The following is a 25,885-nucleotide window of genomic DNA, read 5'->3' on the forward strand; positions in this document are numbered from 1 at the left end:
AGGTAACAATTGGTTTGCAAAATTCTCTGCAAAGCAAGCTGTTGGCCTGGTGAAGCACAGGAAAAACCATGTACAAAAAGCACTGGATATTATGAATAACTTTGAATCCAGGGTTGAGTTCACTGATAAAGAGAAACTGGAAAAGGAAGATATTGTAGAAACACATGAGGAAATTCAGTGTATGCTGGAGCACAAGCTGATTGAGCCCAGTCGGAGCAGTTGAAGTTCCCCAGTTGTGCTCGTGCGCAATCCTGGATTTTAAAAAACTGAACCAGAGTATGGCTATGACAGTGAAACTGATGAGTGTGTGTGTATGGTTTCTTTTAATTTGTGACCTCATAATGAAATGTTCCTGTCGTCACATTTCATTTTGGGGAGGTGTTATGCCAATGTGTTTTGTTGAATGATAATTTTCTTTAATCCACTGACTGGAGACCTGAATTTATATTTTTTTTAAAATACATTTTTAAAAAAAGGATGACTTTGCTAGCAGCTTAGGATGGTCACCTAATTTGTAACATTGTATCTTACATGCAAGAACTATGAGGAGGGAGATGAAATGTCTGCTAATTCCCCAGCAAGAACCAGGACCCAGGAAGTTTAAGGGAACTAAAAACAAGAAATGCTGGAAATACTCAGCAGGTCTGGCAGCCTCTGTGGAGAGAGAAGCAGAGTTAACATTTCAGGTCAGTGACCCTTCTTCAGAACAGTTCTGAAGAAGGGTCGCTGACCTGAAACGTTAACTCTACTTCTCTCTCCACAGATGCTGCCAGACCTGCTCAGTATTTCCAGCGTTTCTTGTTTTTATTTCAGATTTCTAGCATCCACAGTATTTTGTTTTTCTTTTAGTTTAAGGAAACTGTTTGTTCTCTTTCTTTTAGCAAGAAGAAGAAATACTGCTAACTGCTATGTTTAAATCACTGAGTGACTGTTATGTGACAAGCCACTCCCCATCTGTGGTTTTAAGCTGATGTTTTCTCAGCAGCAGAGGAGAAGCAACTGGACTCTGACATGAGCAGACCCGAGTGGGGGTCTATCTCTCTCTTTCTCTCTCTCCATTCCAGCTTGAAAGCATTCAAATCCTGCTTGTTGACTGACCACCTTTGCATACTCTGGCTACAATCAGAAACCCTGTTGGAGGAAATCATCCGCATTGCTGTCTCCAAGAGACCAACCGAACCAGTCATCTACCTCTTCAAACTAAAAGTCTCAGGACCACTGAATTCAGCTATAAGCCAGCTGAATTACCGAACCCCTTTTTATCTATGGACTCTAACTCAACCAATCCACCTTTCTCCACTCTGTAACCTATTTGTGTGTGTGTAAACCTCTAGTTTGTGTGGTGTGAGTGAAAGTTGGCACGTTGTTTATTATTTTGTTAATTTGGTTTAGGTACAATAATGTTCACCTCTTTCTTTGTTAACTTATTAAAACCTGTCCGATTGGTTCTTGTTATGATCGTAGCAAGTAAGTAATCAAACACCTACTGAATTGGCCAGTACATCCACTTTAAGAAAGAATTATACCTGTTGTGGTCAAACAAGGAGAGGGAAAAGAGGGAAGCCCATTGACCCCTCCTCACTTGACCATAACAGTAAAATGATGTGAAATTCACCGATGACACCAAGCAAAAAGGACAGTTTCTGACAAGAGGGCTAGACAGGATGCGATCCTGGGCTGATCAGTGATAAATGAAATTCATTATGGAAAAGTACGAGGTGCCATAATATTGAAAGTAACAATTGGAAATATGCTTACTCTATAAATTATCTTGCAAAGAAGAAGTTGAAAGAGACCTAGGAGTATTAAAATAAATAAAAATAAAGGGTGACTATTTAAGACAAAGATGAGAAATTCTTTCTCTCAGAGGCTTGTGAGTCTTTGGAACTCAAAAGGCAGTGGAAGCAGACTCTTTGAATATTTTTAAGGCAGAGGTAGATAGATTCTTGATAAGCAAGGGGGTAAAAGGTTATCAGGAGTAGGTGGAAATGTGGAGTTGAGGTTGCAATCAGATGAGCCATGATCTTGTTGAATGGTGGTGCAGGCTCAAGGGGCCGAGTGGCCTACTCTTGCTCCTAATTCATACATTAGTTGGTTCGTCTAGTACCATGCTTAAATAGTGTTAAGCAAAAATGTTTATTTTTAAATAGATGCTGGGTCATATTGCCAAATTAGTTGAGTTGAAAACCCTAACTCTTCAGTTCTCTGGTCAGGTTGTACCTGGAATAATGTGTACATTCTGATGGTTGTGATATAAGGGAACTGTCAAGGCCCTAGAGGCAGTACAGAGGAGAGGAATAAGGCTAATTTCTGGTTAGAAGAATATCAATGAAATGAGAAATTTGATACACAATGGCTCTTCAGACTTAAAAATAGGTACCTCAGATGAAATCTTTTGGAGCTTAATAAGACACTTGACAGAATAGAGAAGGTAAACCCAAAACAATTTCTATCAGCTATGCTACAGCAGTAGGACAAGAGAACACAGGTTCAGGGTTATAGAAGACAACTTTTGAACTGAATTCAGGAAATATTTATTTGCACGAAAGGGTAATTAACCGGAATGGACTGCCAGGCAGAGTGGTTGAAGCTGGGACGTTTTACTTATTTATGATACAACTGCATACTGTATTAAAAGATAGCAGTATTCTGAAAGAGTAGGATGAAGTGAACTGAGGGATCTTCCCCAACATGTACTTTATCGTCACTAGGATTGAGATTACTTCTGATACCCTTTCTCACCAAGATAAACCTCCCCCAGGCTCCTCTCAGTCTGGCCCTGAACCCACCTCTCTCAAGTTCCTCTTTCATCTCCCCTCATGTCCTCTCTGAGCCCTTTGAACATGAAACCCACCTCCTCTTCCGTTCACCTCATTCCCGCTCAACTGGTGACTACCCAGCTGCACGTCTTGTCCCCCATGCTAACTGATGTTGTACGTTATTCCCCAGCCTCAGGTACTGTACTCCTCCCTTTCAAGACTGCTGTATTCACCCTTCCACAAAAGAACAGCCCTTGGTCCATATGTCCTTGCAAACTACCACCTTATCTCAAATCTCGGTTTCCTCTCCAAAGTTCTTGAATATGTTGTCACCTCCAAATCGTTCCCATCTTTCCAGCAATTCCTTAGTTGAATCTCTCCAGTCAGGTTTCTGCCCTGCTACAACACCAAAACAGCCCTAACCAAAGTCTCAAATGACATCCTTTGTCACTGTGACTGTGATGCATTATCGCTCCTATCCTCAACCTCTCTGCAGCCTTTAACATGATTGACCACAGAAATCTCCTCCATTGTCCAGCTCAGTGGGGCTACCCTTGCTTGGTTCCTTCTTATCCATCTTATAGCGATAGTATATCCAGCAATGGCTTCTCCTCAAGCCCCTACAATGTTATCTTCGGAATCCCCAAGGATATATCCTTAGCTACCTCCTTCCTCATCTACATTCTGCCCCTTGATGATATGATCTGCAGACATGGGGTCAGCTACCGTATGTAAGCTGGCAATACCCTGAACTGCCTTTCCACTACCTATCGACCCTTCCACAAGCTCTGTGTTGTCAGACTGCTTAACCAACATCCAGTCTTAGATCAACCACAATTTCCTCTGGTTAGACATTGATAATAGTTGCCATAAACTCTATTTCCTTGCCACTGATTATGTCCCTCTCCTGGGCCACTGTCTTAAGCTGAACCTGACTGTTTGCAACCTTAGCATTCCTATTCAATCCTGGACCAGAATTCACAACCCCATAATCCTCTCCATGATACACTGCCTACTTTTACCGTAATTTTGTTCACTCTTCCCCACCTACGCCTTAGCTCATCTGCTGCAGAAGCCTTCATCCATGCATTTGTAACCTCCAGATTCCACTGTTCCAATAATGGAGAAAAATATAAAAGGGTCTTGAAAGGAACCAGGGAGTTAGAAGCATAATCCAGGTAATTGTGAGGGTCTATGTAGGTTTTAATAGATATCTTTGGAAGCTCCTTGCCGGAGATAAGATGGGCCTCTGAAGAGAATGGACTTCTTACTCACAAAGGGTGATTTTTGTCTCACTCTGTTTTTCAGAGTGAACAGGGAAGTAACGGGTTGCAATGTTTAAAAAAATTACCGTTGACCTGCCGCCGAAGGCCCTGCTAATGCAGTTTCCAAGTGGGGCTCTATTTAGGCAGTCATTACCCCTGCCTGAAGAAGATAGGAGCTTCATTGATGTACTTAAATCAGGATCTGACTATGTGTTTCGGACCCCAATGCAATTTTGGTCTTCAACTCTTGCACAGTAGAACTGAGCAGTCTGGCGACGCCAGCACTCCTCAAAGGGACCGCTTGGAAAACATTCATGGTAAGTTTTAAATAATGATTTCTGTGGGACCAGGCGAAGCATGAATCGTTCTGCCCACTGTTAGTCCCTCCGCAGCTACTAATCTATCATCTGCAAGGTGTTTTCTCTCGCTCGTCTCCATGGAGGAGCTGTCAATTTTACCACAACCTGCCCATTCCGATTCAGGAGCTTCTTGTCCATACTCATGCAGTTATGGCAGCTCGCCAATTTTTAATACTTTGAGGCTCATCAGCAAAATCGGTCGGATTTTCTGCTGGCGACATCAGGCAGGTGGTACAATTGTCCCATCCACTGCCCACCCAAATCAAAAATCTCCCCCCCCCCACTCCATCTCTGGCAATAGCTTTCCACAGGTATCTCCTTAGTGCTATGATTCTGAAGTATTTAAACTATTGTTACTTGAATCTGTATAAACTACAAAGTATTGAGGCACTACAGTTTGAAATCACTCATAATGTGTTAGAATATTCGACTTTCCACTATTTGCAGCTGTTATCTCATAGAAAATGTACACGTTTTGAAAGCTTCGGAGCAGGTTCAGTCCTCTGAGTTATTGGATGTTTGAAGAGGCAAGATGAGTGCAAATTTCTTTCTAGCCAACAAGCCATCCTATGTATTTAGCCACCCAATGTAGACAACGTTTGCAGCTAAAAATGGCCAAGGCATAGTCGTGCTTGTTGGCCAATGTGACAAATGGATTCCTGACTCTGAACTCTCATGCAACCACTTTATAAATGTGCTTGTACTCACAGTTATATGTGTGGCTCCGAATATCATTGATTGTAACAGCCTGGGTGAACATTTTGTGAACTGCAATATTAAGACATTCCATTGCAGCCTTGTTTCTTTCGAAGGCCGATCAAATCCATAAGTCTGACTTGTTCTTTAATGTTTCAAGCCCTTATAAACTGGCACCTTCCTGTTCATCACATCCTGCGGCTTGCACAACCCCTTCTTTAGAATTGCTGTATCACAAAGTAAATTACATTGTTTTTCATACACTTGTCTCTTAGGTCTGGGGTTCAGTATTGCTGGAGGAATTGGGAATCAGCACATTCCTGGAGATAACAGTATCTATATTACCAAAATCATTGAAGGAGGAGCAGCCCAGAAAGATGGTAGACTGCAGACAGGGGATCGGCTACTTGCTGTAAGCACTGATTTATATTTATACAATTTAATATGTTTAGTCACCTTGTTGTTGTTGAATGTGAAACAAAATGTATTTTTATAGTAAGTTGCACATCAACTAAAATGCTGAGTAATGACCAGCATTTCAATATACATTTAACCAACGAGCTGGATGAAGCAACTGAGAGGGTTGATGAGGGTAGTGCGGTTGATATAAAAACAAAAAGTGCTTGAAATACTCAGCAGATCTGACGGCATCTGTGGAGAGAGAAGCAAAGTTAACTTTTCAGGTCTGTGACCTTTCATCAGAACTGGCAAAGGTTAGAAAAGAATTAGATTTTAAGCAAGTGAAGGGGAGGGGGGTCGGGGAGAGACAAAGGGGAAGGTGTTTGATAGGGCAGAGGGTGATTAAATAAAAAAGCAGTCCTGGGACAAAGGCAAAGAGTTTGTTAATGCGTGTGGTGAAAGACAAAGCATTCGTCCAGAGAGAGTGTTAATAGTGGAATAATGAGCATCTCTGACTACATGAAAAGCAGGAACATGGTTAAAAAATAAAATATTTAAAAAAAGATCAGTCATGCTCTGAAGTTATTGAACTCAATGTTCAGTCAGCAAGGCTGTAGAGTGCCTAATCGAAAGATTAGCTCCTCGAGCTTGCGTTGATGTTCACTGGAGCAGGCCAAAGACAGAAATGTTGGCACGAGAGCAGGGAACAGTGTTGAAAAGGCAAGCAACCAGAAGCTCGGGGTCATGCTTTCAGACTGAACAGAAATGTTTCGCAAAGCGATCACCCAATCTGCATTTGGTCTCCCCAATGTAGAGGAGACTGCATTGTGAGCAGTGAATACAGTATACTAAATTGAAAGAAGTACAAGTAAATCGCTGCTTCACCTGAAAGGAGTGTTGGGGGTCTTGGATAGTGACGAGAGAGGTGGTAAAAGGAAGGTATTACTCCTCCTGCGATTGCATGGGAAGGTGCTGTGGGAAGGGGACGAGGTGTTGGGAGTAATGGAGGAGTGGACCAGGGAGTCGCGGAGAGAACTATCCATTCAGAATGCTGACAGGGGAGGGGAGGAGAAGATGCGTTTGGTGGTGGCATCACGCTGGAGGTGGCGGAAATGGCGGAGGATGATCTCTGCATGTGTCAGTCACAGACAGTGACCAATCACAAACAGGCAGCCACGGCCCGTCAGACTTAGGTCCCATCTCCGCTTGACAGACACTTTAATAGGAGACCTGTCAATCAAAGCCGAGCCCGCTGTCCATTGGAGGATTGGTGGGCTGGATGGAAATCCCGAACCTCAAAATTTTTTTTATCACAGGCACTGGTATCCGAGTACAGACACGTTGCTGACCACTGGTACTAAATGATACAATTTTAATTGGGTTGCAGCTACAGTGAGCCCTGGGGGTTTACATACGCAATCTTTGAAGGTAGCAGGACCAGTTGATAAGACTAAAGAAAATATCCTTGGCTTAATAAATAGAGGCATAGGGCTGAATTTTGTTTGGACAACAGGCTCAAAAGCCAGTGCCAACACCGCCTCAGCCGTTTCCAGGACCCCCAGCCACATTAGGGCCCATCTGGCGACTAATTAATTGTTGGCGGGGCTCCCATCCTTTTGAGGCATGAGAGCCCGCCTCTAAGAGCTGCCGGCCAATTGGAGGGCTGGCAGCTCTTCAGTCTCAGCAGTGCCATTGGGAGCAGTGGCCACTGCTGGGACTGCACCTAACTGAGAGGATACAGTGATGAATGCTGTCCTCGCAACAAGGTGAGTGACTCTGGTTAGGTGTGGGGTTGGTGAGGGCAGGGGGTTGTTGCCTTTGGGGGGGGGGGGGGTCCATTGCCGCCATAAACCCCTTCAGGGAGCCACTGAGTGTATGATTAGGAGGGACCCTCCCCCACTCCCCCGGCATCCGAGCCCACAGGGTGGCTGCCAGGGTTCACCAGGTAGTCTCCCCACATGGCAGAGGGCCCACCCGCTGCTGGTAAAATCCCAGCGGCGGCGGGAAGAAGCCCTTCATTGGCATTATTGGCTATTTAAGTAGCACAGTTAGGCTCTGGGTGAGAAGGGCGTCCTCCACCTGCCCCGCCGCTGGTGAAATGCCATGGTGGTAGGAAAGTTACAGGTACTCCAGCCCCTGCCTTCCCTTGCCATTTTACAGCCAGCCTCACTTCCCAGCCCATCTATAGAGGGCTGATAAAATCCAGTCCTTAAAGCAAGAGAGTTATGCTAAATTTTTATTATTTACTGGTTAGGCCTCAGCTGGAGCATTGTGCCCAATTCTGGGCACCACACTTTAGGAAGAATGTCGAGGCTTTGGAGAGGGTGCAGAAGAGATTTATTACAATGATACTGGGGATGAGGAACTTCAATTATGTAGAGAAACTGGAGAAGCTGGGATTGTTCTCTTTAAAGCTGTTCAAAATTCTATGGGGTTTTAAAGAGTACATAGGCAGAAACTGTTTCCATTGGCAGGAGAATCGGTAACCAGAAGACACAGATTTAAGGCAGTTGGCAAAAGAACCAGAAGGGAGATGAGGATTTTTTTTTATGTAGCAAATTGTTATGTTCTGGAATGCACGGCCTGAAAGGGTGGTGGAAACAGATTCAATAACAATCTTCAAAAGGGATTTCGATAAATATTTGAAATGTAAAAATTTGTTGAGGTATGTGGAAAGAACAGGGGAACAGGATTGATTAAAAAGCTCTTTCAAATAGCCTGCACAGGCATGATGGACTAAATGGCCTTCTCCTGTGCTGCATGATTCAATGAGTTCAAATGAGAATGCATGAATTATAACACTGTGGAGGCACTTGCATGGATGGAGTAAATGTGAAAGCTCGTTCTTTGTGCTGGACAGGTCAATAACATCAGCCTGCAGGAGGTACGACACGAAGAAGCTGTGGCTGCTCTCAAGAATACCTCAGATATGGTTTATTTGAAAGTTGCTAAACCTGGTGGCAGTCACCTCAATGATGTATATGCGCCTCCTGACTACGCAAGCAGTAAGTATCTACAGTGTGGATGTCGAGTGTACAGCATTACCTCACTCACTGACAATTACTACAAGGGATGAAAACTTGTGCAAGATAGGCTTTGGTGGGGCATTGTGTGAGTAATGACTCAGTGACTTTTATGCCCATTTTGAAACTGCGCCATACAGACCTAGAAAATTCCAAGTTTGATTGGAAGTATGTGCTCAGTTAGCTAGTCTCAGCTGTTGCATGTTATGGGCACTAGAGTTACCTGCCTCACCCCATGTTATGGAAAGGATAAATGAAACTGAGTTCCCACTCAATGGCTAACGGCCCGAACAGCCAATCCTGCCACTTATCTGATCTTGGCATGCAGCCTCCGGGCCGCACAATTTTCCATCATTGGTGGGAAGTCGCCCAGTGGGAATTAAATGAGGCCCAGGTGTTAGAATACCCTGAGCCTCATTTCTAGAGTAGAAGTGAGTATCTAAGTCACATTGCTGCTCACCCACCCAAAACTAGTCTGAAATTAACATCTGGACCATTGCGTGTATCAGCCCTGTTAGTACCATGCAACTTTCCACAACCTTGTCCATTACCCACCTAGACATTTTCTGCAGCTTGGCCCCATTCACAGCATGTTGTACTCCTTGATCTCACACATTCCAGATACACATCACAGTCTGATGCATTCCCCAACCTCACACACTTCTCATTCTGATGTGCTCTACATCTGATATACTTCTGCCTGATTTACTCCCTGGCTTGGACCACATTGTGAGCTAACCCACTCTTTGGCCTGACGTAGTCCACAGCCTGTCGCCTTCACTATGGTCAGTCTGGAACCTGGGTAATTTTCGCTGTTTTCATGGGAGGAAATGTTGGTCCTCTGCAAGACAACAGTAAATTTATGTCTGGCGATCACAGGGGTAAGGCCATTTCCCAGTTCTCAAGACACATTTTAATGTTCCAATATACTATAGTACTGGGCATTTATTCTGGCTAACATGTAACATTTGGATTTGAGCAGTTGCTCCTCACTAACTCATTACATTTATGATTCTGATGCAGCATTTTCTGCCCTGACTGATAATCATGTGAACTCTGGTATGGGTTACATGGGTGGAGTTGAGAATAAACCCACCTATCCGCTGCCGGCAATCACTTCAGGGCGATACTCTCCAGTCCCTCGGCATGTGATGGGAGATGAAGACTTCACAAGGTCAGTTCCGGCTGATACATTGTAATAGAATGCTGGGCTGTAGCCTGAGGATGAAAAACATTATACATGTAAGCTATAAATTTTCCTGAGCACAAAGAATGTAGGAGGTTCTGATTGCTTGGCAGCTCTCCTGATGGAAGGGAGATCATGTGTGAACAAAATCAATTGTCTGTTTCTTTCAAGAGATAAGGGACCTGGACAAGGGGAACTAAGTGAAAGTTACATATTTAAATTTCAGCTTTTGACACAGTGCCACACAGAAGTTTGGTTCTCAAGATTGAATGACATAGAATGGGGGTAACTACTGAATTTAACTAAATCAGAGGAAAGGAGTAGCTGTGGCACTTGGAACATTAGCATGGAAAAATAATTAGCAGGTTACTTCATAGATCAGTGCTCATGAATTGATTGATAAAAGCAGGAACTTCAGCCTCAACATAATTTGTAGTAATATGAGGATAAAATTCCTGCAAGCAGTAACTTTTTATTAAAAAAATAGGCACGAGTTAAAACTGATTGAATGCAAATAGAATTATACTATTTATCCATTGATAAAATATACAAACAGAACTTCTTCAAAGCTGGCATTTCTAGTCCTGCCTTTGTAGTATATGTGGTAAAGTCATTGTTCCAGTCTGAATTGGGCATCCTCCCCGACCCCTTCCACCATTACATTGACAGTTTGTATCTCATTTTATGTTGCCCTAAGTTTTCCTACTGTACAAAACTGAATTAACAACAGTGATTACACTTCAAAAGTACTTAATTGGCTGTAAAGTGCTTTGAGACATCCAGTGGTCATGAAAAGCGCTATATAAATGCAAATCTTTCTTTTTTTTAAGTAACAAAATGTTCTGAAAAAAGCCAACGTATGCTTGTTAAAGCCTTAGTAAAGTCAAACCTGTACAGGCTGACATGGCTAGTTTTGTTAATTCAATTTTGTACAATAGGAAAACTTAGGGAACAAAGACTTTACCACATATACTACAAAGGCAGGATTAGGAATGCCAGTTTTGAAGAAGTTCTGTTTGTATATTTTATCAATGGAAAAATAGTATAATTCTATTTGCACTCAATCAGTTTTAACTCGTGGCTATTTCTTTCATAAAAATTTAGTGCTTGCAGGAATTTTATCCTCATATTACTACAAATTATGTCAAGGCTGAAGTTCCTGCTTTTATGAAGTAACCTGCTAATTATTTTTCCATGCTAATAAGTTTATTTCCATCAGGACTCCAGACTCAATTCCTGATCGCCTTTGATAATGCAAAGCTAGATATGACTGAATTCCGTTGTAAATCACAGATTTACTATATTGGAAAAGTTACTTAAGAAATTGAAATTACCTTTGATAAAGTTATTTAAGATCCAGAGGTGTTTTTTGTTATTAAATATATTTTAGTCATTGAGTATAAATGGTTTGTTGGAATTTATGTCATACCCATTGCACTGCCAATGACTTTTAAGGTAGCCACCACACTTAATTTATTTACTTTGGGATCATTCTAGTGGCATCAGGGATATTCGTAACATTTCCTAGGCATCTATCCACTGATGGTTCAGGCTGTGATTAATGCTAAATTGAGTCAGAATATTAGAGTGTGCCACCCTGTTATGTTTCATTGCCAAAAGGTTATTCCTATGTGAGCGGTGAATGATGAGATTAAAAAATGAGAAATAAGAGATATTTCTAGCTGTGAACAAGGGGAGATCTTCCCCTCTCCCTCCTCCTCCTCCCTTGATTGGCTTGATACCCAGGTTCTTCAGTGCCCTTTCCTCATAAGGAGTCATGGGAATTGGCTTAGATGGCCCCTCCCTCCTATTTGCATGTGCTGCCTCCTGTTAGTCGTGGGTGTTCTTATGGAAGCAAATGAAAAAGAGATGTATGTTGAAGAGAGGGTGACATCCAAGTGCCTTATGTGAATATACAGCTTGCAGGTGCCTTGAACCTTGCATGTTGCTTGGTAAATGTAATGGACCATAGTGCAGCAATAAGCTGTTAAAATGTGATCATGCTTTTGCCATTGGAAAGTATGAGTAGTTGTCAGAGTGGTTTGCATTCTCTCTTTGATACTGCTCCAAACTCCGTGCTCATGTATTTCTGGATCTTGATCTCCCTCTGTCTCTGGGTAATGTATTTTAGTATTTTGATCTCCTTCTGTCTCTGTGTTGATATATTTCTATATCCTGATCTCCTTCTGTCTCTGTGCCAATGTATTTCAAAATTTAAAGGGTCGAATTTGATTGTGGGCAGCTTTTGGGCAGGTGGTGAATGAAGTGAGTCGGCCACCCAATTGATGACATCACCGAAAAGCCCAACCATTTCGATGGTTGGGCCATATTTAAATGTCATTGATAGGCCGCTGAAACGTTTCTAGTGGTGATGAGCAGCCTATCCAATAGGTGGGCTGGACTTTACTGGCCCAGTGCCCATTTAAACAGTGAAAGCATCTTTTAAAGTGTGGTGTCCTTTCACTCTCTGGAAGGTTTGCTGCTATTGGGAGATTTAGGCTGCAGCATGTTTCAGGTAAGAGCATCTGGATTTAGCGACTCAGTGGTGCAGGTCCTTGTTGAGCAGGTGAGAGTATGCAGGTAGGTTTGCTTTTCCCTCAGACAGAGGAGGGTTGTGAGACAGACTCTGCAGCAGGCCTGGTAAGAGGTAGCTGGGAATGGCAACGCCCATCAGGACATGAATTCATTGCCGCAAGTACCATATCCGGACAGCAAAGGTGAAAATGATATCATCTTGTCTCTATTTCTCTGCATTAGACCTAGCCACAGAACTTTTCTCACCGCCACCCCCACTCCAACCCCCACTCCAACACTTCCCTCCCACACTTCACATGCTTCTCCTCCAATCACAACAGGATGCTGCACCATCTCTCCTCTTTCTAATTACACATACACCTGCTGCTTCTGCCTTCGCACCAGGCACAAATAGCAAGCAATCTGCTTTTACCTGGAAAACATTTCACTCCCCTGCTAACTCCTTTCACATTCCTATGCTCAGTGGGAGTGATGGGCCACAGATCCACGGAAGTGAAACGTGTTGCACTGTCTCAGGATGATTGCACATTTACCATTTGCCACCCCCTCAACCTGTACCCACCAGTATGCTAGAAGACCAGACTGCTCAGAGAGCAGACTGCAGCCGGGCAGCAACAGGTCACTGACCACAAGTACCTCAGGGACCCTCATCTAAGCATGAGCAGCCTTCTGCCATTAGGAGAACAGCTTATTGGAGCACAAGATTAGCCATAGAACAACTTAAGAAAAGCACTCTGGGCTTCCCCGCAGTTGAAAATACTGTTTGATGGCAGATGTGCCAGCCATTAATACATCAGTTTGTTACAAATCAGTTTGTAATGTGGTTCTGCAATGGCGACTGAGCCTGCAATGTCATGTATATTAAAATTGGTGAGAGGTTGGAAGTACTTTATTGGAGGGTGAAAGAACTTAAAATCATAGAATCATAGAACTTTATGACACAAAGGAAGGCCATTTGGCCCATTGTGTCTGAACAAGGTGAAAAAGAGCTATCCAACCTAATCCCACTTTCCAGCTCTTGGTCTGTAGCTTTGTAGCTTACAGCATTTCAAATGCATATCCAAGTACTTACTTTTAAAATGCAACAAGGGTTTTTGCTTCTACCACCCTTTCAGGCAGTGAGTTCCAGACCCCCATTTTCTGGGTGAAAACATTTCTCCTCAACACCCCTCTAATCTTTCTGCCAATTACTTTAATCCAAGCCTCCTGGTTATTGACCTCTCTGCTAAGGGAAATAGGTCCTACCTATCCACTCTATCTAGGCCCCTCATAATTTTATACACATCAATTAAATCCCCCTTCAGCCTCCCCTGTTCCAAAGAAAACCAACCCAGCCTATCCAATGTTTCCTGATAGCTAGAATTCTCCAGTCCTTGCAATATCCTTGTAAATCATCTCCACCTCCAGTCTGATTACATCCTTCTTGTGTTGTGGCGACCAAAACTGTACGCAGTACTCTAGCTGTAGCCTGACTCGTGTTTTATACAGTTCAGCATAATCTCCCTGCTCTTATATTCTATACCTCGACTAATAAAGGAAAGTGTCCCATATGCCTTCTTAACCATCTTATCTACCTGGGGTACCAAAGCTTTTTGTAATAAATTGATTTCTGAAATATTTTAAAACATTTTTTGGACATGCACTCCAAGGTCCATCTGTTCCTCTACCCTCTCAGTATCCTATCATTTATTGCATATTCTCTTGCCTTATTTGCTCTCCCCATATGCATTACCTCATACGGAATGAATTCCATTTCCTGCTTTTATGCCCATCCGACCAGTCCATTGATATCTTCCTGCAGTCGGCAGCTTTCTTCCTCACTATCAAACATATGGCCAATTTTGGTGTCATCTCCAAACTTCTTAATCATGCCCTCTATATTTGAGTCTAAATCATTGATAAATACCATGAAAAGCAGGGGACATAGTACCGAGCCCTGTGGAACTCCACTGGAAACAGCCTTCCAATCACAAAAACACCCATAGGCCATTATGCTTTGCTTCCTGTCACTGAGCCAATTTTGAATCCAACTTGCTTTTTTCCCTTGGATCCCATAGGCTTTTACTTTTCTGACCAGTCTGCCATGTGAGATCTTGTCAAATGCCTTGCTAAAATCCATGTAGGCTACATCAAATGCGCTACCATCATCGACTCTCCTTGTTACCTCCTCAAAAAATTCAGTTACTTTCGTCAGATATGACCTTCCCTTAACAAATCCATGCTGACTGCCATTGCTTAATCTATGCTTTCTAAATGATGATTAATACTGTTCCTCAGAATTTTTTCCAGTAATTTGTCCACTGTCCAGATTAGGCTGACTGGCCTGTAATTACTTGGTCTATTCTTTTCTCTCTTTTTTTAAATGATGGTCCTCTGGCACCACACTTGTAGCCAGAAAGGATTGGAAAATAACGGTCAGAATTTCCACTATTTCCTCCCTTGCTTCTCTTAACAGCCTGTGATACATTTCATCCAGAACTGGTGATTTATTTACTTTCAAAGTTGCTAAACCCCTTAATATTCATTCTTTGACTATGTTTATATCATCCAATATTGTATACTCCACCTCCTTAATTACAATGACTGCATCACCCCCCACCTGCCGCCCTTTGGTGAAGACAGATGCAAATTATTCATTAAGCAGCAAGCCCACATCTTCCACCTCCACGCACAGGTTTTGGTCTTTAATAGGCTATACTCATTCCTTAGTTATCTTGTTGCTCTTTATGTATTTATTAAACAACTTTGGGTTTTCCTTGACTTTACTTGCCAATAATGTTTCATGTCCTCTCTCTGCTTTCCTAATTTCCTTCTTAATTACACCCCTGCACTTTCTATGCTCTTGTAGGCTTTCTGCAGTTTTGAACTCTAGGTATCTGGTATATGCTTCCCATTTTTGTTTTACCATAGCTTGTATATGCCTTGACATCCAGGGGCTCTAGATTTGGGAGTCCCACCCTTTTTCTTTGTGTGTACATATTTGTTCTGAACTCTCACCATCTCCTCCTTGAAAGCTTCCCACTGCTCTGATACTGATTTACTTTCAAGCAGCTGTTTCCAGTTCACTTTTGCTAAATCACATCTAAGGCTCAGTAAAATTGACCTTTCCACAATTGAGAACTTTTACACCTGTTCTATCTTTTGTCCTTTTCCATAACTACACTAAATGTAACAGAATTATGATCACTAACCTCAAATGCTCTGCTGCTGATACCCCTTCCACCTGCCCAGTTTCATTCCCTAAAACAAAGACTCGAACTGCTATTATAGGGCTTGCTACGTACTGGCTAAAAAAGTTCTCTTTATACCTTTTATACTGATTTTATCCCAGTTAATATTGGGGTAGTTGAAATCCCCTACTATTACTATGCTATTATTTTTGTACTTCTCAGAGATTTAGATTTTAGATTTTAGATTTAGAGATACAGCACTGAAACAGGCCCTTCGGCCCACCGAGTCTGTGCCGACCATTAACCACCAATTTTATACTAATCCTACACTAATCCCATGTTCCTACCACATCCTCACCTGTCCCTATATTCCCCTACCACCTACCTATACTAGGGACAATTTATAATGGCCAATTTACCTATCAACCTGCAAGTCTTTTGGTTGTGGGAGGAAACCGAAGCACCCGGAGGAAACCCACGCAGACACAGGGAGAACTTGCAAACTCCACACAGGCAGTACCCAGAATTGAACCCAGGTCGCTGGAGCTGTGAGGCTGCGGTGCTAACCACTGCGCCACTGTGCCGCCTACATGTTTACTCTTCCATCTCCCTGTGACTGTTTGGGGGTCTATAATACACTCCCAGCTATGTGATTATGCCTTTTTTAGTTTTCAATTCCATCATTATGGCCTCAGTTGATGATCCTTCTAGCATATCATCCCTTCTCACAGCTGTAATTGTTTCTTTAACCAATACTGTGACTGTCCTTTTTAATCCCCTTCTTTATCCCATCTGAAAAGCCTGTAACCTGGAATGTTGAGCTGCCATTGCTGCCTTTTAAGCCATGTTTCAGTCAGAACATAATAACAAGTGTCTATCTATGCCCTCAGCTAATCTGCCTTGTTTGTTAGACTTCTTGCATTGAAGTATATACCATTAAGCATTGCCAAACTTCTTTGTTGTCTATATTGGAGCCGCTCTTTCCTCTGCTTTCCACATTCGCTTGCTAATTTTCTGCCTTCCATTTCCAGCTTTGCTTCTCTACCTTCTGAATCAATTCTAATGTTCCCATCCCACTGCCAAGCTAGTTTAAACCTTGCTCAACAGCACTAGCAAACCTCCTTGTGACAGGATTGGTCCCAGCCCTGCTGAGGTACAGGCCATCTGGCTTGTACAGGTTCCACCTTTCCCAGAATCGGTCTTAATGCCTCAGGAATCTAAAGCCTTCCCTCCTGCACCATTGCCATGTATTTATTTGCACTATCCTTCTATTTCTGTACTCACCAACATGTGACACCAGGATTAATCCAGAAATTACTACCTTTGAGATCCTGCTTATTAATTGCTTTCTTAGATCCCTAAAACATGCCTGTAGGACCTCATTCTTCTTTCTACCTATGTCATTGGTACCGAAATGGACCTCTGTCCGTTCACCCTTCCCCTTCAGAATATTCTGCAACTGCTCAGTGACATAATTAACCAGGGAGGCAACATATCATTCTGGAATCACATCTTTTTTTTTCTTTTATTCATTCATGGGATGAGGGCGTTGCTGGCTAGGCCAGCATTTATTGCCCATCCCTAATTGCTCTTGAGAAGGTGGTGGTGAGCTGCCTTCTAGAACCACCGCAGTCCATGTGAGGTAGGTACACCCACAGTGCTGTTAGAAAGGGAGTTCCAGGATTTTGACCCAGCGACAGTGAAGGAACGGTAGTATAGTTCCAAGTCAGGATGGTGTGTGACTTGGAGGGGAACTTGCAGGTGGTGGTGATCCCATTCATTTGCTGCCCTTGTTCTTCTAGTTGGTAGAGGTCACGGGTTTGGAAGGTGCTGTCTAAGGAGTCATGGTGCATTACTGCAGTGCATCTTATAGATGGTACACACTGCTGCCACTATGCATTGGTGGTGGAGGGAGTGAATGTTTGTAGATGGGAGCCAATCAAGTGGGTTGCTTGTCCTGGATGGTGTCGAGCCTCTTGAGTGTTTTTGGAACTGCCATCCAGGCAAGTGGAGAGTATTTCATCACACTCCTGACTTGTGCCTTGTAGATGGTGGACAGGCTCTGTAGTGTCAGGAGGTGAGTTACTTGCCGCAGGATTCCTAGTCTCTGACCTGTTCTTGCAGCTACGGTATTTATGTGGCTACTCCAGTTCAGTTTCTGGTCAATGGTAACCCCCAGGATGTTGATGGTGGGGGATTCAGCGATGGTAATGCTGTTGAATGTCAAGGGGAGATGGTTAGATTCTCTCGTGTTGGAGATGGTCATTGCCTGGCACTTGTTTGGCGCGAATGTTACTTGCCACTTATCAGCCCAAGCCTGTATATTGTCCAGGTCTTGCTGCATTTCTACACAGACTGCTAAAGTATCTGAGGAGTCATGAATGTTGCTGAACATTGTGCAGTCATCAGCGAACATCCCCACTTCTGACCTTATGATTGAAGGAAGGTCATTGATGAAGCAACTGAAGATGGTTGGGCCTAGGACACTACCCTGAGGAACTCCTGCAGTGATGTCCTGGAGCTCAGATGATTGACCTCCAACAACCACAACCATCTTCCTTTGCGTTAGGTATGACTCCAACCATCGGCGAGTTATCCCCTTGATTCCCATAGACTTCAGTTTTGCTAGGGCTCCTTGATGCAGTACTCTGTCAAGTGCTGCCTTGATGTCAAGGGCAGTCACTCTCAGCTCACCTCACCTCTTGAGTTCAGCTCTTTTGTCCATGTTTGAACCAAGTTTGTAATGAGGTCAGGAGCTGAGTGGCCCTGGCAGAACCCAAACTGAGCGTCACTGAGTAGGTTATTGCTAAGCAAGTGCCGCTTGATAGCACGAGATGACACCTTCCATCACTTTACTGATGATTGACAGTAGACTGATGGGGCGGTAATTGGCCGGGTTGGATTTGTGCTGCTTTTTGTGTACAGGATATACCTGGGCAATTTTCCACATTGCCAGGTAGATGTCAGTGTTGTAGCTGTACTGGAACAGCTTGGCTAGGGGCCCGGCGAGTTCTGGAGCACAGGTCTTCAGTACTATTGCCGGAATATTATCAGGTCCCATAGCTTTTGCAGTATCCAGTGCCTTCAGACGTTTCTTGATATCACGCGGATTGAATTGAATTGGCTGAAGTCTGGCATCTGTGATGTTGGGGACCTCAGGAGGGGGCCGAAATGAATCATCCACTCGGCACTTCTGGCTGAAGATTGTTGCAAATGCTTCAGCCTTATGTGCTGGGCTCCCCCATCATTGAGGATGGGGATATTTGTGGAGCCACCTCCTCCAGTTAGTTGTTTAATTGTCCGCCACCATTCACGGCTGGATGTGGCAGGACTGCAGAGCTTAGATCTGATCTGATGGTTATGAGATCACTTAGCTGTCTATCGCATGCTGTTTACACAGTTTGGCACGCAAGTAGTCCTGTGTTGTAGCTTCAGCAGGTTGACACCTCATTTTAAGGTATGCCTGGTGCTGCTCCTGGCATGCCCTCCTGCACTCTTCATTGAGCCAGGGTTGGTCTCCTGGCTTGATGATAACGGTAGAGTGGGGGAATATACTGGGCCATGAAGTTACAGATTGTGGTTGAGTACAATTCTGCTGCTGCTGATGCCCCACAGCGCCTTATGGATGCCCAGTTTTGCATTGCTAGATCTTTTCAAAAGCTATCCCATTTAGCACAGTGGTAGTGCCACACAACTCGTTGGAGGGTATCCTCAATGTGAAGGTGGGACGAATTGTGCAGTGGTCACTCCTACCAATGCTGTCATGGACAGATGCATCTGCGGCAGGCAGATTGGTGAGGACCAGGTCAAGTATGTTTATCCCTCGTGTTGTTTCCCTCACCACCTGCCGCATACCCAGTCAAGCAGCTATGTCCTTTAGGACTCAGCCAGTAATGCTGCTACTGAGCCACTCTTGGTGATGGACGTTGAAGTCCCCCACCCAGAGTACATTCTGCACCCTTGCCACCCTCAGTGCTTCCTCCAAGTAGTGATCAACATGAAGGAGTACTGATTCATCAGTAGGTGATAATCAGCAGGAGGTTTCCTTTCCCATGTTTGACCTGATGCCAAGAGACTTCATGGGGTCCGGAGTCGATGTCGAGGACTCCCAGGGCAACTCCCTCTCGACTGTATACGACTTTGCTGCCACTCTGCTGGGTCTGTCCTGCCGATGGGACAGGATATACCCAGGGATGGTGATGACGTTGTCTGTAAGGTATGAATTCTGTAGTATGTCTATGTCAGGCTGTTGCTTGACTCCTCTGTGGGACTGCACTCCCAACTTTGGCACAAGCCCCCAGATGTTAGTAAGAAAGACTTTTCAGGGTCAACCGGGCTGGGTTTGCCATTGTCGTTTCCGGTGCCTAGGGCGATGACAGGTGGTCCGTCCGGTTTCATTCTGTTTTATTGACTTCATAGCGGTTATATACAACTGAGTGGCTTGCTAGGGCATTAAGAGTCAACCACATTGCCGTGGGTCTGGAATCACATGTCGGCCATACCAGGTAAGGATGGCAGATTTCCTTCCCTAAAGGACATTAGTGAACCAGATGGGTTTTTACTACAATCGACAATGGTTTCATGGCCATCATTGGACTAGTTTATTTTAATTCCAGATTTATTAATTGAATTCAAATTCCACCTTCTGCTGTGGTGGGATTTGAACCCATGTCCCCAGAGAAATACCCTTGGTCTCTGGGTTACTAGTCCAATGACAATACCACTGTGCCACTGCCTCCCCTGCGGCTGCAGAATGCATGTCTGTTCCCCTAACTATTGAATCATTATCACTATTGCTTTTCTGACCTTCCTCTTCCCCACTCCTGTACAGCTGAACCACTCATGGCTCTGACTGTACTCCCCAGAGGAACCATTGTCCTCACCAGTATTCAGAACTGAATACCGGTTAGAGAGCAAGGTGCTCTCCGGGGACTCCTGCACTACCTGCCTGTTCCTCCTAGTCTGTCAGGCAGTTATCCATTCCCTGCCAACACACTCTTTAGCTGCAGGGTCACCACCTCCTGAAAAGTATATTCATGTAGTTCTAAGCCTCGCGGATACACTGCAGTGACACCAGCTGCTGCTCAAGCTCCAAAAACCAGAGCTCATGCTCCTCTATCTGATGATACGTCCTGTACATGTTGATTGTCCAGGACAAAAGAAGTATCCTGGAGTTTCCACATGGCACTGGATGTTTATTCAATGGGGCTGAGGTGCCTTGCCATGCATCTATTTCTTAGACTACTACTTCACTTACCAGAACTAAAATTTAACATTTGTTCCCTGATCTGGACAAAAAAAACACTCACCAGCAAGTCATCAATCACCTCATTCTCCCTTACCTCCACTTGTGGAAATGACGTTAAAGAGTTTATTTTTCATCCGTTGATGGCTTGTGAACATCGCTGGCAGGGCCAGCATTTATTATCCATCCCTAATCGCCCTTGAGAAGTTTTAATGTGGGGGTGGGAGGAAGGAGTAAATTAGCTGAAGCTTTGGTTGCTCAACTGTTGCCAAAAGCTCCGGCTGCAGGTTGCTGCTGTGACTGTGCAGCTTGCTGCTCTATCGTCACTATCATCAAAGTCTTCCTCATCAGATGGTGAAAGGTCTTTTTGCTGTGCAGGCTCCATTGACTGTCCCTGTTGCACAGAACCTGTGGGCTGCTCCCAGAGTTGTCCTGGCAGTGACAGCTGTGTTTGAGCATTAATATGGTCTTCTCAATGATAACTGTAGTGGTCCCATGGTTTGGGTTCAGTTTTCTTTCAGCCAGCGAGAATGTGTTTCATAGAGGCGTGATGAGCCAGGAAAAGAGAATGACCCTTGTCCCCAAGCAGTCAGCCTTGCTGGGCCGTGTCAAAGAGTGGGGGATGGAAGGTCAGTGCAATATATCGGCATCATATCAGCTGTCAGGAAAGCAGTGTATAGCATCTGTATAATGTGCTGCTTATGATCATTCAGCCACTGAACATTAAGACAGCAGTTCCTGTTCATGAAGCCTGCTGCCTCATTTGGAGATGCCCCGATGGCTGCATGGGTGCAGTCAAACATGACCTGAAATTGGGGAAACCTGCAATTGGAATAAAACCTACAATCCTTGCCTGCTGGGTACTGGTGGCCATAATGGAACTATATTATAAGTTTTTGGGCTTGGCATTAAAGGGTGACAGCAGCCTACTTGATGCAGGCATAGACTGCAGACTCACTAATATGACCTGTCATGAAGACCCCACCTGCCACGAATGAGGCATATTAATTTTGTCATATAAACATTAATTTTAAACTGTTGCTGGACTGAAGAAGTGATTTCTTTAAAGAGATCAGCAGTGGCTGGAAACATTTGCATTCTAAGAGACAGTTGCCTAGGAAAAGACAATGGAACTGCTCCCTGATCCAATTAACCTAAATGGATTTTGATCACCTTTCATTGAAGGTGGAAAAAGCCAGCATTCCATTCCCAGCCAGCACCCCCCCCCCCCCACCCCACTGCGGGTGCCTGCTAAGATGAAAAGAATCCACAAAAACAACTAGTCACATGACTAACCTGCTGGTCCAGGGTTTTTGAATTGTGCTCACAGGACAGGTTGAGGACAGAGACTACTTTGAAGACAACAGAGAAGGAAGGTCTCTTTCCCTGGCCCTCTCTCTCACAAATTTCCAGATCCACTGAAGTCACTTAAGCTTCAAGAGAGAAGATTCCTACATTGAAAAAAGTTTGAAAGCGTGCACTGGGCCCCAACGAAACAACAAGATTTAACTGCTATAAAAGACTCTACATCGAACTCAAAGGACAGTAAATGACTTCCAGCTATTCCATCAAACTTTTTCCCTTTATTCTTGCTCCTTTTCTGCCTCTGTCTGCATGTGTGTTTATTGCGTATGCATGCTAGCGTGGTCACATCACATATTCGTAGTAGTTTTAATCGAATTAGAGTTTTAAGGTTAATAAACTTACACCTTTCTTGTTTAAATCTGAGAAAACCTGTCTGGTTGATTTCTTTGCCTTACAATTGGAGAGCAGTGAACAAGGATTCACTGAGGAGGAGCTAAAAACATGGTGTTTTCAAAATTAAACCCTGTTATGGTCAAACCAGGCAAAGGCTGAGAGGGAACCCCTAGACCCCCTTCTCACCTGGTCGTAACAGAAATTTGGGGGCTAGCATCCGGATTCGACCCACAGACAAATGAGAAATTGGAAGTGGGAAATCAAATTGATCCCAATCAAAAAGAGAAAAGATTTCAATGCAGGTTTTCTCGTGGTTGTGTGTGCTAGAATACTAACATGTCTGCGACTGATGTCAGTAACTTCCTAGCCAGGGTGAAGTAACTAGGGATAAGTTTAAAAGCACTGTCTATAGAAGAGTTGAGAAAAATGGCTGAGCAGTGTGGGATCACTGTCCGTGCCAAGGCTGTAAAGTCTGAACTCCGAAGACTAGTGGCCAGCCATTTTCCCTTGATTCTGAAGAAGCAGAAACAGGGTTAGAAATAGACTCCGACAGGGTATTGGTAGCAAAGATACAATTAGAACAGAGGAAACTTGAATTTGAGGAAAGAGAAAAAGAGAAAGAGAGACAGGAGAGGGAAAGAAAGAATCTTCCAGAAGGAACGTGAAGAAAAAGAGAGAGACGAGAGAGAGAAAGCAAGAGAAGAGAGAGAGAAAGAAAGACAGGAAAGAGTGAAAGAGAGAACCTTCCAGAAGGAATGTGAAGAGAGCGAGCTGAGGTGGCTTGAGTTAACTAGGGGGAAACAAAGTAACCCCAGTGAAAGCATGGCCAATATGGAGGATCGTAATTCAGGGCAGGGTGCAGAATTGTTAAAATTTTCACAATTGATTTCAAAATTCATTGAGGGAGACATGGAATCATTTTTTGTATCTTTTGAAAAGTGTGCAAGGCAGTTAAAGTGGCCAGCTGAGGCTTGTACTATCCTGCTACAAAGCAAGTTAACAGGAAAAGCCCATGAGGTTTATTCCCTGATGCCAGATGAGAGTTCATCAAATTATGAACTGACCAAAAATGCTATCCTCGGGGCATATGCATTAGTACTGGAAGCCTATCACCAAAAGTTTAGAACCCTCAAGAAGCAAGCTGATCAAACTTACCTGGAGTTTGAGAGAAATAAGCAGCTGGCTTTTGACCAGTGGTTGAGGACTCTTAAAGTGCAGCTCAGCTATGAAAATCTCAAAGAGGTAACTTTGCTCAAGAAATTTAAAAACTCTCTCCCACTCTCCATAAAGGCACATGTAGAGGAACAAAGAGTTCATTGAGCCCAGCAAGCCACAATTCTGGCTGATGAGTTGGCTCTTATCTATTAGTCGGTTCCTCAGGGGAAAACCTTTCCTAGTCACCCTCACAAATCCGAAAAGGACAAAAGGTGGGAAGGTGATAGAAGCCCAGGCAGTCCTGGGAGAGAACGAAAAGCAGGAGACACATGGGGCCCTCCACCAGCCAAAAAGGAAGGTGCTGTAAGTAGGAGTGAGACTCAGAGGCCATGCTTCCATTGTAATAAAGCAGGTCATCTAAGAGCTGACTGTTGGAAACTATGGGGAAAGACAGTAAGGTTAATCAGTGAAGGAGAAGGGACCCTGATGGAAAGCACAGCAGAACAAGCTGTGACTTTAACTGCAGTAGTTGTAAGACCCAGAAAGCATACTGCCACAAGTGCAGGAAAATTTAACAGCATTACTGAAGGCTATCAGGATTTTGTGTCTGAAGGGAGAATAACCCCATACCCCTTGAGTCGGGCAAGCAAGCCCATAGTAATCCTCATGGACACAGGGGCCATTTTTACTGGGAAAAGGCCTGACCTTTCCCCAGAGAGTGCAGTAAATACCAGAATGGTGGTGAATAGTATTGGAGGGCAGTGTATGCCTGTACCTTTACATCGGGTGCACCTGGACTGTCACCTAGTTTCGGGACCGGTGACTATAGGGATTGTCCCTAGTTTGCCTATGGACGGGGTTGACCTGCTCCTAGGTAATGATCTGGTGGGGGTGAAGGTGGTAGCTTCCCCAGTAATGAAAGAGAGACCACAGGAGGTCAGAGAGAAAGGGCAGTGGCAGGAGATGGTCCCCTGCAGCTTCCCTGAATGTGTAGTGAATCGGGCCAAGATCAAACCAGCTCCCCCAGAGGAGACTGAATTGGCACTGCAGGCAGATGACCATGAGGTCTGTCTGTCTGAGAATTTCTTTGGAAAGTTAGAAGACCCAGGGAATGGATTAAATGAATCTTCCCTAGGTGAGGCTCAGTGAGCCAATCCAGTATTGAGAGAGTTAGCACAGGCTTCCCAGTCTTAAAGTGAAGCAGAGGGAGTCCCTGACTGCTACTATTTAAAGAATGAGATACTGATGAGGAAGTGGAGTTCTCTTCACAGACCTGAGGGCAAGGAGTGGACAGTGGTTCACCAGTTAGTGGTGCCACAGAGATACTGGAGAGAAATATTAAGAATGGCAAAGAGACTACAGTGGCTGTACATGTCAGTATACGAAAAACCAAAGCCCACATAAGCCAGCAGTTTGACTGGCCACAACTCCACAAAGATGTGGTGGAGTACAATAGGAGTTGCCACATATGCCAGGTTGAGGGGAAACCCCAACCTACAATGAAATCTGCACCCCCAAGTCCTGTACCGGTGTTTGGAGGATCCTCCAACAGAGGACTGGTGAACCGTTTGGGACCCCTGCCAAGAACAAAAGGAGACAGGCAGGCACAAGACTGGCAAAAGTTTAGAAAGGAAAGGGGATAAAGGGACAAAGAGGGCAGGTTAAAGGAAATTCAGGAGGAATCCCAATTGGAACCCGCTACTGTCTGGTCAGTCAACCCTGAAATGTTTGAAAAGTTAGACCCCACATCCTCCTATGTAAATGCAGACACTGGAAGTACCCCACCAGGGTTGCTAACAGCATTTACAGGAACCTGCAGAGACAAAGGAAGTCCTCAAGAAGGCTGAGAAACAGTGAGGCTAATGCCTCACCTAGTCGAAGTGCCACAGGGGAGTGCGGTAGAATCTGGGCAAATACCTGCAAGCAGGAGTGTCCCAGAGGACAAAGGGAAGTTTAGCAAAGAATCGTCTCCCACAGTCAGGAGAAAAGGGAACCACCCATCCACTAAGGTGAAAAGCCCTTTCATGACTCATCAAAGCACTGAAAGAGAGTTCAGAATGGATCCAGCCACTATTGACTATCCTGAGCAGAACTCCAACCTAGGACTAATTAAATCTAACCCTCCCCCTGCAGACCTCAACAGGAACAAATAACTCTTGGCAGTCATGGAAATGTGCAAACTGAAAAAAAACTTTGCAAAAAGTCACATATTTATTGGGATGCCAAAAAGGGCAGTTTAAAGCAATGCTGCTACAAAGGGAAGACAGGCAGTAACAATTTTCAGGATTTCTTAATGAGTGAGAATGAATGAGAGAGATGCATTTGTGTTTTCCTGTACCTGCTCTTCTCTCTACTCTTCTAAAAATCGCATTTCATTCCGCTGAGTGTGGAAGTG

At 44.1% G+C, this 25,885-nt stretch overlaps 1 protein-coding gene across 1 annotated transcript in view; it reads left to right on the forward strand.

The window, feature by feature from the left end:
• LOC137377412 (disks large homolog 3-like) overlaps window positions 1-25,885 on the forward strand; it is a 550,827-nt gene that overhangs the window by 341,398 nt on the left and 183,544 nt on the right. Inside the window, exons 7-9 of the mRNA XM_068046991.1 lie at window positions 5,355-5,491; window positions 8,339-8,483; window positions 9,525-9,675. Coding sequence (XP_067903092.1) covers window positions 5,355-5,491; window positions 8,339-8,483; window positions 9,525-9,675 — 433 coding nt within the window. The remainder of the gene's footprint in view (window positions 1-5,354; window positions 5,492-8,338; window positions 8,484-9,524; window positions 9,676-25,885) is intronic.

The sequence above is a fragment of the Heterodontus francisci genome, chromosome 15 (assembly GCF_036365525.1).
Source record: "Heterodontus francisci isolate sHetFra1 chromosome 15, sHetFra1.hap1, whole genome shotgun sequence".
Taxonomy (NCBI): Eukaryota; Metazoa; Chordata; class Chondrichthyes; order Heterodontiformes; family Heterodontidae; genus Heterodontus; species Heterodontus francisci.